Raw genomic sequence first — 17,716 nt, forward strand, 5'->3', positions numbered from 1 at the left:
TGTTTTGTTGTCTGGATGGCGAGGAGGAAGAGCTGTCAGCGCGGGCGGATCAACGTCGTCGCGGGTAGCAGAGAGTCGGAAATGGTGACGGAAGAGCGAGATCGAGCATCCAACGTGAAAGATGAGGGCAGAGCGCGGCCTTATCCGCTTTTAAATGCGCCGGCTCACCGAAATTTTCTGCGGTAATGAGGCATTTTGTTTGGTTTCCATGGATGGGCGCGCTCGGGCCATAGCGGAGGGTCCGGCAATAGAGCTTGCATGGGGGAGGCAAGCAATTGATTGTCTGGGCAACGAAAAGGCTGTGGGTACTTACAAGAGGCGCGATATACGGAGTTGGGAGCTTGGGGTGGGAAGAGCGTTTGATGATGGAGAGTCTTGCGGATGGTGAGAGCTAGAAGAGGAGTTTGAGAAATGGCTGGGACCCATGGGCGAAAGCTAGCCCTGACCGGATGAAGCTGTTGCGCCCAGCCAATCGCGCAAACAGCATCACTATTTCGTCGACGGGATAGGATCGTCGCTTGACCTCCGTCTACGGCGCGGCATGGCTAAAAAGCACCGTTGTGCTCCTCCACGGCCGCCGCATCGCCTGCATCAATTGTGCTCTCACCAACTAAGCACTGGTCCCACGCCCAGATGGCCTCTAATCCCGCAACGACGCGCTCAACAACCCCAACGCTCCACGCCCTCGCTGGAAGCCGCCGCTGACGCTACTCCTCGGCTCCACCATGGGACCCCTGTGAGGGCCTTGACCGTTCTCGCGCAAACAATGTACGCGAGTTATGTCATGGCCCGTTGCTTATCGCGCGCCCGAGGACATCTCGCACGAAGGCCCGGCACGTCCTCGCGGCGAGCCTCAGGCCGAGTGCGCGACAATATCCTATCCCGTGCACGCCTCGACAAACGACAGAGTCTCGGAAATGCCTCATCTTGCGACGCGCTCTGTATCTAGCGCCGTCAATAGCGTGGACAGAATCGCGGGCAAATACGACTTAGGCACGCGTGGGATGGGAGGGCCGGTCTTAGGAGCGTGCTAGCGCCCAGTTTGCAGATGCGATCACCACCAAGCTTCAACCCCAGGATCTTGGCGCAGGGCTTGGAAGCAAGGCTCAACGCAGGCACGGCGACATTGGCGTTTCACACAATGGTCGATCGTCGTGTTGTAAACAGCTTGGGGGAGGTGATCACGCTTGGCTAATACAGCTGTACCTCCCTCTTGTCGCACACCGAGACATCACGAGACCTTGCGCCAGAGTGGGTGAGTTTGAGACCGTCATCTGTGAAGCAGTGCCGGCGCAGACAATATCCTCATATTGGTGGTAAACCCTGGGTGCACTGAAAGAAATTTCCTTGCTGAGATCTAGACTGCGTTTTGAGTTGTGTCAAGGCGCTACACGACGACAAGAAAATTGATCCAGTCTTGGTGCCATGGCTGAAACATTAATCGCGCAATGCTTGGTCGAGTGCTTCGATAAAGAGCGCTTTACACCTAAACTCTCAATATGGAAGATGGATACACATAGGCAGTCTTTACCAACCCTTTTTTATGGAAATTAGGTATGGGGACTCGAGGGTAAGGATATCAAATCTGGAATGAGGCGAGTAAGAGGCAGAAATCTGGCTGCGACCAGCAGGTCACGATTTCCATGATATGAACACAAACAGCACTCTATGGGGTATCATGCGATGAACTTTTGTCCTCAGCCTCTTCAGTTTCTCCATATCCTGACCTGTTTGTCCGCACCACCACTACCCACCCTCTCACCATCCGGACTCCAGTCCAACGCAAACACCTGATCTTTGTGACCCGGCAAATCCTCCTTCAGTTTTCCTGTCCGCATGTCCCACACCTTCAGCGTAGTGTCTTTGCTGCAGCTCGCCAACAACCTGCTATCAGCGGAGAAACATGTCATGTAGACGGGGCCGACGTGGGCTCGAAGGGTGTTGAGGAACTTTCCATCACGAGCAGACCACAGCTTGACGTGGTTGTCCCACGCTGCGGAGGCGAGCAGTTGGCCATCTGGTGAAAACGTGACCTGGTTGATCTGCTTCTGATGGCCTACCATGCGAGTAACTGGTTTGTTGCTGCTCAACGGGGTCCACAGGATGAGTGTGCAATCTTCCGAGGCGGTTGCCAATCGCTCCACAATCTCGTTGTTGATGGTCGCGGCTTTCTCGAACCGTGACTTTGCTTTTGCGAGCTTCTCTTCGGGTGACGCGGGTACTTTTCGTGTATGGTCGTGGTATGCAGTCCGGAGAACGAAGTCGGTAGAGAGAGCCAGGTGGTTCACCCAATGTGCGTGGCCGGATAGAGTGTTGACCAACGTGCCGACAGAAGCATCCCAGACTTTGATAGTCTTGTCATGGGAAGAGGTATATATCCTTCCAGTGCCTCCCCACTTGACGCAGGTCACGCTGCCTTTGTGGCCTGCCAGCGCATAGTCGATCTTTCCACCCACTGCGTCCCAAACTCTTACGGTGCCGTCTTTTGAGGACGACGCAACTCTTGGCCGTCCTGGCTCTTGCAGATGAAATGGCTCCCAAGTCAGCGAAGTGATGAAGCCTGTGTGTCCTTTCAGTGGCCCGCCAATCTGCTTGCCAGTATTCGGGTCCCATACCCTGACTTCGTTGTCATATCCTCCGGTTGCCAACAACGACCCATCAGGCGAGTAGCTGACCGCAAGAACCCACTTCGTATGACCCTTGAGCGTATGTACTGGCGTGCCTGTATCGCAGTCCCATATCCTAACCGTCTTGTCTCCACTTCCACTCGCCATGCGACCTGAATTCAGTGGCGAGAACTGCACAGCCAATATGTTGTCTCCATGACCCGAAATAGCTGCCGCGCATCTTGACACAGCCTTCACTCTAAACACTGCTTGGGGCGCATACTGCAGCACAATCTCGCTCTCAGAAGAAGCCTTCCCCGACTTGACCAACGCATTGTATAGATCTTCCTTGTCTCCAAGAGCTTCGGTAGCCCCGTCTGGGAAGAAACGGTATGGTATTTGGTCGTCGGATTGGTCTTTGAGTTCGTTCAAGAGAATTTCGAGGTTCTTGGTCGAAGCCTGTGAGAGCGGAACGGTGAGGACAGGAAGACTGCCGCTCTCGCCGGTAGCCTGGTCGACGAAGCGCACTCGCACTGTGCCATCGGGGATTGTGGTATCGATTTCTGCTTGTTGGCGGGCGATTTCTCCCTGCTCGCGCTTTTGGCGCTTCGAGGGCGGTGGGTACTGTGTCGCCATTTTGTAGCTGTCGTATGCTCAAATCCTCCGTAAGACCAAGGATATCAGGCAATAGGAATTGCAAATGTTGCAGAAATACTCGCCGAGTTCACCCCACTGCGATCGCAACTTCCCAAAAATTTTGGGTTATCGATAGAGCGACGCTAGCAGGGGTGACGCGCTAGTGGCTCACTGGACGCGTCTGTCATCCGATCTCTCCTTCACCATACTGCTCTCATTGAAGCCTGAGAAGAGCAAGATATTCCAGCTGATCACCGACTAATCGCACGGCACTGACAAACATGTCGAACCGGTTTCGGCCGTCGACTTCCTACAGCACTTCAGCCTCCACTTCGTATGGCTACCCGTATGGTGACTATACGACCACTACTTCACGTCCTGGGACCCGAAGGGATGGCACCGGTAGGCCTTCAACTGCTCGACCAAGGACTGGTGCATCTACCATCGCCAGGATCGAAGCTCAACATGTTGTGTGTGCCGTGGCCGAGTCTCGTGGTATCTCACCAACCATAGGTCTGGCTTTCGTCAACCTTGATACAGGAGAAGCAGTGCTTTGCCAGATCTGTGACAGCCAAACTTATGTTCGCACGATCCACAAACTCAAGGTCTACGGTCCGTCTGAGATACTGATTGTTGCCACTGCGGCAAGCCCGAAGTCGAAGCTCTTCTCGATCATCGAAGAGAATCTGGAAGATATCGGCAGCAAGCTGACTCTACTTGATCGACGATACTGGGCTGAGACCACTGGGTTCGAATACATTCAATCGCTAGCATTCAAGGAAGATGTCGAAGCGATCAAAGTCTCAGTGGCAGGCAACTACTACGCCGTCTGCTGCATTGCAGCGGTGCGTCGTGTCCTGTGACGCAATGATGCTCGACTGACCTCTATAGGCTCTAAAGTATATTGACCTTGGGATCGGTATGGTCTTCTCATACCACTCGCTCCGTATGAGGTACGAGCCATCCGAGGGTTCCATGATGATTGACGTATCTACCATCCACTCGTTGGAACTTGTCCAGAATTTGCAGAACTCAAAGTCAAAAGACTGTTTGTACGGTCTACTCAATGAGACACTGACACCCATGGGAGCGCGACTTCTCCGAAACAACGTCCTGCAGCCGCTCACTGATGCAGACGTGCTTACCACGAGATACGCAGCAGTCGACGATCTGACGACTAAAGAGGAGATGTTCTTTGGAACACGTGCAGGTAAGTAGATTGGTGGTACGGCTTTCTCATCTAATTTGATGTAGCCTTGAAGAACTTCCTCGACGCCGACAGAATCTTGACCCAGGTGCGTGCTGCGCTGCCAGAGGGCTTTCCAATTCACTCATTTATGCAGTTGATCGTCACACCAAGCAAGCCGACACTACAGACGACTGAACAGTCCATCAACCATATCATCATGCTGAAGTACTTCGTAGGCTCGGTGAAACCCATATACGAAGCACTCACTGGAACGGGCTCGAGCATGCTGAACAATATTCGCGAGCTATGTGCTCCAGAGAATATTGCGCCAATCCAAGAGCTCATCGATCTTGTCATCAACGAAGACACCACTTATGCAAAGCAGCCTCTTGAGTTGAGGAATCAGCGCGTTTACGCCGTCAAATCTGGTGTCAACGGTCTTCTTGACGTCGCTCGAACGACTTACAAGGAGGCATCTGAGGACGCATACCAGCACTGCTCCGAGCTCGGTCGTAAGAGGTTCGAAGCCAAGCAACGGAGATACTTGACTGACCATGACAGAGGAATACGACTTTCAGCTGGAGCTCAAGTACGAGAGCGCTCGCCAGTTTTACATTCGCATTCCAGCTTCTCAAATCGAGGGCCGTGATCTGCCTCCAATCTTCACCAACGTCATTCGTCGCAAGAAGAATATTGAGTGCTCAACACTTGAGTTGATGAAGCGCAATCAGAAGGTAACATAGTGGAAACAATGGTCGATCGTCCCGCTTACTGAAACTAAAGATCAACGTGTCGCATCAGGAAGTCATTCTCATGAGTACGCAACCTTTTTCGAGCGGATTTGTCTTGCTAATAACGGTGTGAAGGTGATCAGGCTGTCGAGAATCTGATTGAAGAAGTGCGCAGCCACATGTCGATCATGTTCAAAATCTGCGAGGCCGTTGCATTGCTGGACATGGTGATTGCTGCCTTTCTCCTGGAGCGAATCGAAGCTGACGGGCCAAGATAACTTCCTTCGCACATCTTGTTACTGTGAACGACTACAGTATGTTATTGCCCTTCTCCTTCCGCAGGCAGCCTGACTAACCTTCTACAGCGAAGCCACAGTTCACAGACACGTTGGCTATTCAGCAAGGCCGGCACCCAATCAAGGAGAAGATTATGCAAACCAAGTTTGTACCGAACGACGTTTACTCAACTCAGCAGACGCGCTTTCAGATTATCACAGGCTGCAACATGAGTGGGAAGAGTACTTACATCCGATCTGTGGCCTTGATGGTGATCATGGCTCAGATTGGTTGCTAGTACACGACCCATAATGTTCTGGACGCTTCATCTGTGCTAATGAGAGACAGTGTTCCAGCAACATACGCTTCGTTCCCGATCCTCCATCAGCTCTTTGCTAGGCTGGGCATGGATGACAACATTGAGACGAATGTCTCTACGTTTGCTGCGGAGATGAAGGAAATTGCTTTCATCTTGCGCAACATCGACAGGCGAAGCTTGTACGTTCACATCACTTGAAGCTCCCTGACGTGAGCTTCGAACTGACCGATATGAAGGGCAATTGTCGATGAGCTCGGCAGAGGCACCAGTACCCGTGACGGGCTGGCTATTGCGCTTGCGATCGCCGAGGCTTTGGTGTCTAGCAAGGTATGTGGTACATGCACAATTTGAAGCATTGCTGATTTGTCCCAGGCTCTTGTATGGTTCGCAACACATTTCAAAGATCTCGCAACAATCATGGCTGAGCGTGCCGGCGTGCAGAACCTCCATTTGGCCGTCGAGGTAATCATCACGTTGCGCTTCATTGGCCGTGACTGACGTATGAGTGCAGTTGAAAAATGACGAGAGCATGACGATGTTGTATCGTATCACGCCCGGTGCTGTCAAGGAAGCTCACTATGGTCTGACTCTTGCTCGCATCGTCCCGTTACCCCCAGGATTAGTCGACCATGCTGCCCAGGTCGCGCAGAAGATCGAAGCGCACATGCTTAAGCGAAAGAAGGCTTCCGAGACGGTGTTGAGAGAGAAGCGCCGCAAGCTCATTCTTAACCTTCGCGAGCATCTTATACAGGCACAGAACGGCGAGTTGGAGGGCGAAGTACTTACCGCATGGCTCAAAGAGCTGCAGAAAGAGTTTGTGAACCGTATGACTGCTCTTGAGGTCGAAGCATCTAGCGTGGGTCAGGAGAGCGATGAAGATGAGGTGATGGGGGAAGGAAGTGTGTTTGGAGAGGAGGATGAGCGTGCTGGGTCGTATGCGCGTCAGCCTTCAGTCTTGACCGTTAGTTCGACCTCCACGACTGAGTCTGAGTCTACGGTCAGGGCGATGTCTCAGGCATCTACTGTGCGAGCGGTCTCTGACAACGATCGCTGAGGGTGGCTTACTGTGGCTGAAGCCGGTGCCTGATGGTATTTACCGGTACAATTGGTGGAAGATGACTGAAAATGCTTTAGAATGAGAGAGCCAGATATGCTGAGGGTGGTGTACACCGAAAACTTGTGTAGTTACAGACTGTAAGAGATTGCAAGACGCCTGGACCCGGTTCATGATCCGAGCATTGCAAGCGTTTAGCCGTTCTACTACAACACCGGTCTTGAAAACTCATACCAATGCCAAGTCGTCTTCTTGTCTACAAAACTGGGCCTGAGAGTAATTTCTTCGTCGTGCCATTCGCACTTCATCTCCGGCTGCTCCGTGCCAAACACAAGTCCAGCAGCCTTCCGGACCCAGCATTTAAGCTCATCCATGGGTTCTGGGAGCGCCGTGTCATCATTAAACATGCTAATATTACAGACGTAGACAACGAGCGTGCCGACGTCAACACACTGATAGCATGTCAAGTACTCGATCCTCTCCTCGAACAGAAGCCCAAATCGTAGATCATCCCGTCCCTGGAGATCAATCCACACATGAAGCCTCCTCCCAGTGCCACGGGCTACCATGTCTTGTGCGACCTGGCTATGCTCTATCATGCGCTGGCGCGCTTGATTCTCCAGGACCGCGCGGCTCTGGGGTATCTCGGTCGCAAAGACGAGATCACAAAGGGAAACGACCTGGGCTGTTGCAGGTCCGAATAAAGTAGATGTACCCGTGTTTGGATATGTGCCGGTGTAGGGATGGAAGTACGAGCTAGAGAGGCGTATCCATTCGGAACGCTCGAGTAAGAGAGCGATGCTTTCGGTGTGGAAGGCTTTGTTGATGAACAGCCATTCTGGGAGCGTATGTGTCCACTGAGAGTCAAACGCGCTTTTGGTGTACACTTGGTTCGAAGCGATGTATCGGAGTATGGTCTTTCTGTTGGAGTACGCAACTACTTGATATGGGTGGCCCTGCCAGAGGAAGTGGTAGACCAGGTCTCGCAGTTCCCGCGGCAATTCGAAGAATGCGAAATGTGTTGAGCGTGCCATTGCTGTTGCGAGGAACGTAGCAAGCACACGAGAAGTACTGGTGAGTAACAAGTGCTCAGAAGATCAAGGCTGCCACTTTGTCAGGCGGCACAGCCAAACGCTAGCCGTTTTTGTCATAAGTTGTACATAGCTACAGCTATATACGCCGTCAATATCCAATATTCTACAACTCTACTTGCTCAGCCTCGAGTTGCCTCTCTTTCATCCTCATCTCTGACGCCTTGAGGATCAAGCGGCGGTAGTCTAGAACCGCTTGCTCGAGTTCAGTCTTCTTCAAAGCCTCATGGTCTGAATGCGCGACGAAGATGTTGCCAGGCCCATACAAGTACCGCTTGTGATCACCCTCTAGCAGCGGCACATCCGTACCGTAGTTCACAGTCAGTGTCTCAAAGCCCTCAATGTCGCAATCAATGTCCACGGGCGCGTAACCCTGGCTCGCCCACACGATATCCAGGTCTCCGCCTTGCTGCTGCGCATTGGCTTTTGCGTCTTTCAGCGCGTTTACAATCAGCCCCTTGACGACTTCTGGAGTGCCGGCTGCGAGTCTGGTCGCGATATTCGCAATCGCAGTCTCAGCGACGACATTTGCCGCAACACCGCCTTGTATGCGACCAAAGTTCATAGTCGTGTTTCCGTACTTCTCGCTCCACGGGAGGTGCTCCCTCAGTTCCAGCAACGACCCAAGCGCTTCTACAATGATGTCGTTCGCGCTTGCTCCCAGCCACGGGTAGCCCGAGTGCGCTGCCTTGCCCGTCGCCTTGAGCGCGAAGCCCAACATGCCCTTGTGCCCGCAGACCAGCTTTCCTTCTGTAGGCTCGCCGAAGATGGCGATGTCGTAGTTCGGGCTGGGGCGATGCTTCCAGCCGGAAAAGTTGCGCATGCCGTCGCCGCCCTCTTCTTCGCCGACAACGAATAACAGCGATATGTCGTCAAATAGGTGCTTGCGCAGGCCTTGTACGGCAATGATTTGCGCGGCTACGCTGCCCTTTGCGTCGACGCTGCCTCGGCCGCCAATCATGCCTGAGGTCTCATTGTAGTAGTATGGCCAGTACGGCGGGACTACGTCTATGTGCGACGATACAAGGATGGAGGTTTCGCGCTTCTTGCCGTAGGCGAGGATGTTGAAGCGGTCTTTTGTGATGCGTTGCTTTTCGACGGTGTAATCATGGTCTTTGAGGTAGGACGCGAGCCAGTCGCCGACGTGCTGCTCATTGTGGGTGATTGATTCAATCTCTACGAGTTTGCGGTGGAGGTGGAGTAGCTCTTTTGATGTTGACGGATCGAGGGTGGTCAGCTCTGGGATGGGCGCTTGTGGCACTGCCGCAACGCTTGTGAATGCTAATGATATAAGTGGAAGCGTTCTGAGTATCATATTGGCGGTAAATTGCAGCACGGATGCGCAATTGCTGGTCGATGTTTGGGGAGAGGGAAGCTTGGTGCTCAAGCGATGACGATGGTAACTACCGGCGCCGAGTTACCGCCGCCTATCGCTGTGACAATCTTGGGACGAATGCCTCCTTCTATCACTCCTGCTTTCTTATCCCACTTCATTGATACACTAAATGTAGAAATGTGTGCGATGCGTTGGCAATGTAATTCAGAAGACACGAAACTGACAATGTCTAAACCTTCTCATTGCAAGGAGATCGGGTGGCCCCCACCAGCTTCCTCCCACGCAACACGATTAACTAGCAATCACCACCCTTGGGATGATTCTTCGTGAGATTACTATTTACACTTTATCTATTCTACTTAATCAATGCTAGGTAGAATAAACACGTCGCCCCTTGACTTGTAGAAAGCATCATGCCAGTTGATGCTTGAGGACTGGGTGCACCGGGTGCGCACCATTCAAGAGCGCATCCAGCTACGGGGAATGTTAGTCTTCTTGCATGGCGGGCACAGCTAACCACACGCAAGAGAGACGAAGATCCATCGAAGAACAGCAATGGTGCCATGTAGCCTGTCGCCACCGACATACAGAAGACACTCGACATCACACTGCAATCTATGCAGCTATCGCGCAAGCTGATCGACGCACTTTCGATGAATTTTGAGAGCATATGAACGGTTTCAATCTGCCTGATGGCGTATTCTATACGCGGGTCTAGCTACCTGTGCCACGTTTCTCTGCATAATGCGCAGGTATCAGCCCTAGAACCAACGGACCAACATAACGCCTGTTGTACTGACCGACGGAAAGTTGCAGGGGGGGTCGTTTTAAATCGATAGATGCTGAATAAGTTAGTTTCCCATAGTAAATCAGGCCGTGCGCTATGCTAACGTTCAACGTTACCCCGCGGAGCCTCTCCACTAAGTTTTCTTGTTCTAATATCTTTTTTTGAAGCTGTACAGGTAGGTGATAAAGCTATCGTGGCGCTAGCTTTTAGAGTCGCAATTGCTAGTTTCTAACGTTTCTAAGACGCCAAGCTGCCGACGTCATCTATATGCTAACGTTTTCAGCTGTTTTTAACCTGAACTAACGCCAAAAACAGTGCCAAGAGTCCTCTATAACTGCCTCACGAGCTGCCTCTTCAAATAGCTGAGAAATAGACTCAGTAGCTCTAATATTGCCAAGGAATTAAGCTAAGAATGCCCTGTATAAATCTCTTAGTCAGGGCTTACAAATTTAGACCAAGCGTTCAAAAATACGCTCAAAAACGACCCTAACACCGGCCGTACTACCCCTGTACTTTCCGTCGGTCAGTACAACAGGCGTTATGTTTGCTCTTTGTCCGCAATCACCCTACCACTTGGACGTCGCAAGTAAACCTCTTCCTTTAGTTGTGTAACGTTACAAGTGGGCCCATACGACATTTTAGTGGCCGGTAACAGGTTACGGTACTCGCGTTTAGTAATTTTGGGAAGCATGTCGTGGGCAGGCCGCGCACGACATGCTTGCTCGTTTTTTCTGAGTTTTACCCTGTAACTAAGCCTCAACTCTGCGCAACACTATAACCTAACAACGCAAGATCTGACTCTAACATCAATAACGTAGTAACTTAAGTATAAGCACACTTACATGCGAAATTTATACAGAATCATCTTAAAGCGTTGTTGTGTTGCAAGCCTGCGCGTACAGATAGTGCCCAGGCCCCAAAATTCAGAAAAAACGAGCTCCTTCGTACTGCTCTTTCATCCAAGCTTAGCGTATACTCACCTAGGCTTAGCTCGTATGCAGATATCGGGGTGCAGATACCACTATTTTGTGCAGAACATGGTCGTAACATAACGCTCAGCAAAATCACTATTATTGCGTAAAGCCGGTGTCTCAACGCATATCTGGAGCTGACGGGCCAACCGGCGTAACAATCTAAAGTACATATCCACGGCATATATTTGCGATTTTCTTTCTTGGCCCTTGCGACGAATTCCTTCCCACAAGGTTACCATGAGAGCTTTTGCGAGGCGAATTAGATAGTACGTAAATATCTAAAACACATGTTGTGATTGGGCTCACCTATCCATGTTCAGGCCAATTACGACTTCACCGGTGAACACTCTATCATGGTAAATTCAATCAGACCAGACCGGGCTAATAGACGCTCACGCCTTTGCAGGCTAAGAAGAAGCATGTGTATATCTGGCATTGTGTGGGTGGCTTGCTTCACGCCTTTGTTCATTGAGGCCCAATCTAACCGCAAAAGTGCCACTGCGGACAGTCCAGTATACCAATCGCTACCATTGGGTGTCCCGGATGTGGGTACGGGAGGTGTGTCCAATGCAAGACCGCACGCATTCAGGTGCGGTCTTGCAAGCCGTCTTCGCCATTCCCGTCTCGAATGGACCCAACCAAACCCCCTTGCTACCGCCATAAAATAGATGCGGGAGCAGAAGACCGAGACCCCACTTCTCGCTACGGCTTCGCCTCGACAGCACGGGGCTGTGTGGTGAATGATATAGATCGAGCACGAACATGCAGTACAACCTCAGGCCGCAACTGGGAGCTAGAGCATGCGATGCTGCCGGGGAAAGTAGAGTGACGTAGAAAGCCCTGTAAGTCATGAACAGATGCCAGAATTGTTGCGTGAGCCACTTCGTCATCTATGGACATGTCTTATGGCGTTTATGAACTTACAATCTTCCAGCCTTATGACAGATACCTTGTATCGAAGGAGTGTGCACAGTGGTTGGCCAGATGGGAAGACGCTTGTTGCTTGGGCTCAACCACTAGACAGTGTGAAGTAGCTCACGAGGAGCTGGGCTGCAGACTTGTCATCAATCAAGCTGCTTGATTAATTTGCTTGTTTCTTGACGTTTTTGTCAATTAAATCAAGTCAATCAGAGAGGCTTTAGAATTAAGTCAAACAGCAAGCAAACAGACCTACCTGCTTAATTTGATTAAATGTTTGATTCTCTAAGGAGAGATATACGTTGCTCTCCTGCCTCAGCTCAGGGGCACTGCTGCCTCGGCTCGGGGGCACTTCGGCATCGGGAGCACTTCGGGCCTCGGCTCGGGAAGCTCCGGCTTGGCAGGGGCAGCACCTCACAGGAGGCACGTAGCCACTCAGCGTGCTCTGCTTGCAAGATGATCAAATTTGGTGGTGCTTGATTGATTTGATTGGGTTCAAATCAATCAAGTCAAACCGCTAAGCCTAAAGTATCAAGTCAAGAACAAGCAGAGGGTGCTGCTTGATTGATTTGCTTGTTGACAAGTCTGCTGGGCTGAGCAACAAGTACATCGGGAGTCGGGCTATCAGCAAGGCAACTGGCTACGAGCAAGGATTTGAGCCGTTAATAAAGAGTCGGGCTATTGATAAGGAGTCGGGCTATCAATCAAGAGAAGGACTGTTAACGAGGAGAATAGCCATGACCAAATACGTCAGGAGTCATTTCAACGAGGACGAGGGTATTAGACGCTTAAGTGATACGCCTGGGCTATGGTCCTTTGTCAATATTGAGGAACACCAAAATCTCGCGTATACATGGAAAAGGATATCTTTGCATAGAGGCGGCGAGGGTTACGGGTATCATCTTTACTCTTGAGTTGGATAGGGATATAGTGACGATTTAGACGGCGCCTTCGAGACCGACATTGTTTGTTTTCTATCCAATAGCACCAAAAGTTTCTTCTCACACCATCACTTGACAAATCCCAGTATATATGCCTGGTTTGGAACCGGTAGTCTGCGACTTTCGTGCAACCCGGTTCTACAAATTTGTCAAGGCGCCCTCAGATTCCAGATCTGCCGTTGCGCAGAGATGACTCTTCACCAGCCTTACAGCCAAGCTTGGGCTATACGTTCGAATGAATCCTGGGCTTCGAATCTACCACCGGCACTAGCATCCGTTTCAAGAGCGGGGCAATATCCAGAGCTTTCGAACTCAGCCTCGGTCCCGGAAGACTGGTCCCCTCAATGTGTCTCTGGATGTGTCTCTGGAACCTGCAGTCTTCCAATACGCTGGGTGCTGCATGCATGATAGAGTCATCTCCAGAAATTCGGTCATGTCGCATACGAGGCCAGCAGCAATCATGGCAATTGTCGACCCGAAAACGAGGCTAACGCATGCACACCATAACGTCAATTTGACCCTGGTTGCGGCCCAACGAGGCTGACAATCAGTACGCCCTGCGTCCTTCTATAACTCCAGGCGCGGCTAGCTCTGCCACGTCTAACACACGTCAAAATAGCTGGATTGATCGAGATTGGTCGTGACTATTTCACCACATAACAAGCGCATAATATGGCTGTTATCATGGAAGGTTTAGTAGACCACATCTGACACAGTCTGTCACTGGCATGGAAAGAGGGCAACCGATTCTTCGGGTGACCACCTTCCCTGTTATTCAAGATACTACGTGTCTCGAATGAAGCTCTCGGTTGTCTACCGACTTTGCTGGAGGCCGATCTCGCAATGCAGTACCACTATGGAGCCTCGAGTAATAGTCGGAAGGGGTAAAATCAGGCAACGGACCGAAGAATTAACGGACATCAGCGCACGAAGGGGTATTGTAGCCTGTGTAACGATATTGGCCCTCATATAAGGGTGTTTCATCGCGACACTCTAGATGCAAATGCGCTCCCTTTTACACAAATAAATTTGCGGCGCGCTCCTGAGGACCATCACACAATCATGCAAGTTACGAGCAGTACCATGCATGAGAATTCGAATCACAGTGCGCATCTGTTAGACAAAACTTGAAAGACGAGCGCTGCTGGCTTGCCTGATAACGACAGAGCGTGAGAAACCATTCACTATTGAAGCAAGATTATGTTAAAGATGTTCAGAGCGTATATGGCATCTGACAAAGCAGCCATTCCATGGAGCTTTCTGCTTTCTTTCGCAAAAAAATGGGATGGCGAGTTCTTCCTATTGCCACAAATGACCAATAATTTTCTAGTATCATGGCAGACACCGACTGCTGAATAAAGAAGTAGTTATATATCATATATGATAAACGAACTAAGTTCCTTCTCATAAGGTCACTCAACAAAACCCAGTGCATGTGCAGCACTTAGACACCGGCCCTCTTTGTCTCCCATCTAACTCAATTCTACAAAGCTTGTCAAGTCACAATTGGGAGTCTAGATATGCCGTCGTGAAAGGGACGAGGCATTACCCTCACTCTCTGACTGCAGGATGAGTTGCTCTCTGTCGAATAGCTCTTGGAACAGATCCGGTTTGTGTCGTATTTTCGCGGGTGCCTCGTCTCATTCTGCTCCACCATGCCATTACCAGTAGCTGCCAACCATTGCCGGACCTTCCTCTTGGAGGGAGACGAAGAAGATACAGAAATATCGTAATGAGTATCACGCCACCCGTGAAAGACCACATGGTTCGTGGAAAAGTAATGGAAGAAGTCGGGATTGCGAAAAATGAGCTGACAACAACGACCGGGCAGATGAACAGAACAATCATCTCGGTGAGTTTGTTGGTCTCAACCATCATCCGCACTTCGAGTGCACGTTCTAGCTTTTCGTATTCTTCCTGAATATTGAACAAACTCCCATGGAAACTTTTCAGGTCGTCGAATGCTCCATGGATCTGATGCAGTGTGCGCAGTGTGCGTGTTGGTGAAATACCCGGTGTTGAAAGGAGATCTGAGAAGTACCCAATATCGCCGTTATCGGATATGAAAGTCTCCCACGCCTTGATCGTTTCGCGAATAGTGCGTAATAGCTGTCGCAGTACCTGAAGCATACTCCGAGTCCAGGAAGAGGTTGTGGGAATGCTCTCATAGTCGAAAGGATTGCAGCCTTTGCTGGCGGTGGTTCGGCCGCACGCGAATCTAGCAGAAGCGGAGTCGATTACATGCACGACGCGCGCCCACTCCTTGGCCACTTGCGTGATTCTCTCAAGCAAGGTCACAAGTATGTATTGTCGAGGATTCCAGATTGGTTGGTTAGCGTCAATTTCACCCTTTGCGATCTGGTCTGTCTGGAACCCGTCTTCGGAGAACTCGTCATCGCCCATTTCCCTGTCATCATCATGGTCATTATCTTCGAAACAATAGACCGTATAACGTGTCTCGCTTGTCCCACACAACACGATCGAGATCTGAGCTTGGATGAGCTCCAGTGGTTCTTCATTGAATGTGGATGGCAACGCCTGCGACAAGAATGAAAGGTCAGTACGAGCCCGCTGCAATTTCTCAGTGTGCCTCTTAGAACGGTGTTTTTTCTTTCGTAAAACGAAATGGGGAAGATGGTACTGGATTTGGTATGCAGGGAATCCGCAGTCCTGCAATTCATTTGTTAGCCTTGGCACACACACAGAAATGGCGAAACAGCCGTACCGAGAGTTTGACCTTCAAGGCGGTTCTCAATGAGACATATCTCTCGAGAAACCCCCCCAAAGCTTCATGGAGATGTTGCGGTGCAGTCTCTGTCACAGCAAGGATGTCGTAACCATCTGGATTTGCGACGAACCTGTCTAAGTCAAATCAATTTCAATCTAGCGATGAACGCAATACTTACACCAGCCGTCTATCAGAGTCCGGAAGATCGGGATGCTTGTAGCGCTAGTTCCTGGGTCAGTTTGTCCACGATCATGTAGAAACGCTTTAAAGATTAAAAAACATACCTTCTTCCTTAGATTCTCAAATAGCAGTTCCGCTGTTAGTGGTGCAGGATAGCGCCGGGAGTCCGGGATATAGCGATTTGAAGTAGGACTATCGCCAGCGTTCAAGACCCTCTCAACTCTAGGGGGGACTACATTTTCTGATGCATGGTCTAGATACTCCACGTAAAGCGCACGAGACGTGTCTTGGTTCATGGGCGGTGCTTCCGGCTCTACCAGTACAGAATTCGCGTTGGAGGCAGCCATTAAAGCTGATACAGGAGCGTGGTAGTACGAGACATAGGTCCGATCGTCCATCCATGCGGAGCCCGGCTTGCCTTGTTCACGGATCTTGGAAATAACAGTATCTTGGCAGTACCGAATCACCGCCTCTAGATCGAAAGACGTTGTACCTCCTCCATAGGCTTCCAGGAATAATGAGATACCCTCACTGGTGGGAGAATAAAGCTTGAGCTCGTCCACATACGGCGTATCTCCCGGTATCCTGTCATTGGAGAACTTGTCATCCCACCGTTTCGCGAAAGAGAGCAGAAATTTCCAGGGGATCTCCGGCTTGTGATATGCCTCTGAAAACCTACAAATCGTCAGTAGGTGGTACTTTGAACATGCGCTCACCCTCACGTGGTTGCAGCCCTGTCGATAACAGGCAGCTTCTTAGACATTTCTGGGTGGGTTTCATTGTCTTGAAGCTCAATCTCCGAAGGCAGAGATTCCAAAGTATTGGGTGAAAGTCTGACTGGCATGGGAAAGTCCATCAGCATTTTGCGAATCCTTCCGAGATCAGTCGCAGTCTGGTGTGCTGCTAGGATGTGTGCTGTACCAGTTCTTTGGCATCCAGCAATAAGGTGTCCATAGGTCTCATGGGTTCTGGCGTCGAAGAACACTGCGCCGCAATCTCCGTTCGACAGCCCATCTTCGAGTCTGGCGACATAGATATCCCGAAAGGACTTCCCGTTCGGGAGGCGTGTAGAAGAGCAAGCGTCGGAAATGTAACCAAATAGTTTTTGTCCCGAAGCTGTGCAGGTATACACTCTAGCAGCATCGGGGGGTCGTACCGCAATTCTCTCGTAGGCTAAACTTGGGGCATCCTTGTTCAAACTCGAACGCAATCGATCCTCGACCTCTACGGTTGTGATTTCGATCAAAGCCCAGTCGTTCGCCTCCGATATTTCAATTACGCGACCAAGAGACTTCAACGATGCTTCTGATGGCTGGAGCGGCTGCCGCACCGCAAAGTTCCGAGGCGCAGGAACAAGAGATCCGGAAGGAGTGACTTCTTCTAGGGTCCGAGTGAGTACGCTCATGTTTAATTCACACTCTTGTGATGAGTTACCGGCTGAGGTACGTGGTGTGGAAAGGTTGGATACGGTAGAAGGGCTATGAGAGCATTCGCTCCCATCTGAATCTGCGAAGGAGAATGTCTCCAAGCTTTGGCTCGCGGCGCTGGTGATGCCAATGTGTATCTCATCGCTATAGTCGGTATCTGATTCAGAATCCGAGTCTAGGACTAGATCTTCTTCCGCGGTTGAGGCTGCCGTATCAGTTATGACCTCAGTGTCGTGGAAAGCGTGGCCGACGGTTTGTAAGTATAGGCGTGTACCTATACGGAGTAAATTTGCAGTCGCAGGGCGCAAGGATGATGGATGGCGAATATATATCGCCAAGCCAGTTTGTTTCATCGGCGTAGAAGCGTCATAGAGTACTTGGAGACTGCTCTGTGGTATCCTCAGACCGGGCTGACCAAGGGGCCCGAACGCAAGAGGTAACATTTTGTGTGTCCCTGGATCCTTATTCATACACTTTGTTTGAAACTGTGGATATTGCTGAAGGATTTTGCTTTCTTTGATAG

The 17,716-nt window shown here is 50.8% G+C and overlaps 5 protein-coding genes across 5 annotated transcripts; 1 reads left to right on the forward strand and 4 right to left on the reverse strand.

The window, feature by feature from the left end:
• Positions 1–1,706: 1,706 nt before the first annotated feature.
• Positions 1,707–3,242, reverse strand: SNOG_03708 (hypothetical protein; the record flags this gene model as incomplete). The annotated part of the gene is made up of 1 exon (XM_001794207.1): positions 1,707–3,242. The coding sequence occupies one exon, from the start codon at positions 3,240–3,242 to the stop codon at positions 1,707–1,709; it is 1,536 nt and encodes a 511-aa protein (XP_001794259.1).
• Positions 3,243–4,163: 921 nt separating this feature from the next.
• On the forward strand, positions 4,164–6,811 carry SNOG_03709 (hypothetical protein; the record flags this gene model as incomplete). Its single annotated transcript, XM_001794208.1, has 9 exons — positions 4,164–4,452; positions 4,497–4,943; positions 4,993–5,165; positions 5,306–5,389; positions 5,539–5,735; positions 5,787–5,936; positions 5,994–6,084; positions 6,130–6,219; positions 6,269–6,811. The coding sequence occupies 9 exons, from the start codon at positions 4,164–4,166 to the stop codon at positions 6,809–6,811; spliced, it is 2,064 nt and encodes a 687-aa protein (XP_001794260.1).
• Positions 6,812–6,878: 67 nt separating this feature from the next.
• Positions 6,879–7,845, reverse strand: SNOG_03710 (hypothetical protein; the record flags this gene model as incomplete). Its single annotated transcript, XM_001794209.1, has 1 exon — positions 6,879–7,845. The coding sequence occupies one exon, from the start codon at positions 7,843–7,845 to the stop codon at positions 7,018–7,020; it is 828 nt and encodes a 275-aa protein (XP_001794261.1). The 3' UTR covers positions 6,879–7,017.
• A 163-nt stretch (positions 7,846–8,008) lies between these two features.
• SNOG_03711 (hypothetical protein) lies at positions 8,009–9,217 on the reverse strand (the record flags this gene model as incomplete). Its single annotated transcript, XM_001794210.1, has 1 exon — positions 8,009–9,217. One exon carries the CDS (start codon positions 9,215–9,217, stop codon positions 8,009–8,011), a length of 1,209 nt encoding a protein of 402 aa, XP_001794262.1.
• A 5,192-nt stretch (positions 9,218–14,409) lies between these two features.
• SNOG_03712 (hypothetical protein) lies at positions 14,410–17,636 on the reverse strand (the record flags this gene model as incomplete). Its single annotated transcript, XM_001794211.1, has 5 exons — positions 14,410–15,528; positions 15,584–15,716; positions 15,765–15,808; positions 15,871–16,441; positions 16,489–17,636. 5 exons carry the CDS (start codon positions 17,634–17,636, stop codon positions 14,410–14,412), a joined length of 3,015 nt encoding a protein of 1,004 aa, XP_001794263.1.
• Positions 17,637–17,716: the final 80 nt, after the last annotated feature.

Source organism: Parastagonospora nodorum (assembly GCF_000146915.1).
Source record: "Parastagonospora nodorum SN15 chromosome Unknown scaffold_5, whole genome shotgun sequence".
NCBI lineage: Eukaryota > Fungi > Ascomycota > Dothideomycetes > Pleosporales > Phaeosphaeriaceae > Parastagonospora > Parastagonospora nodorum.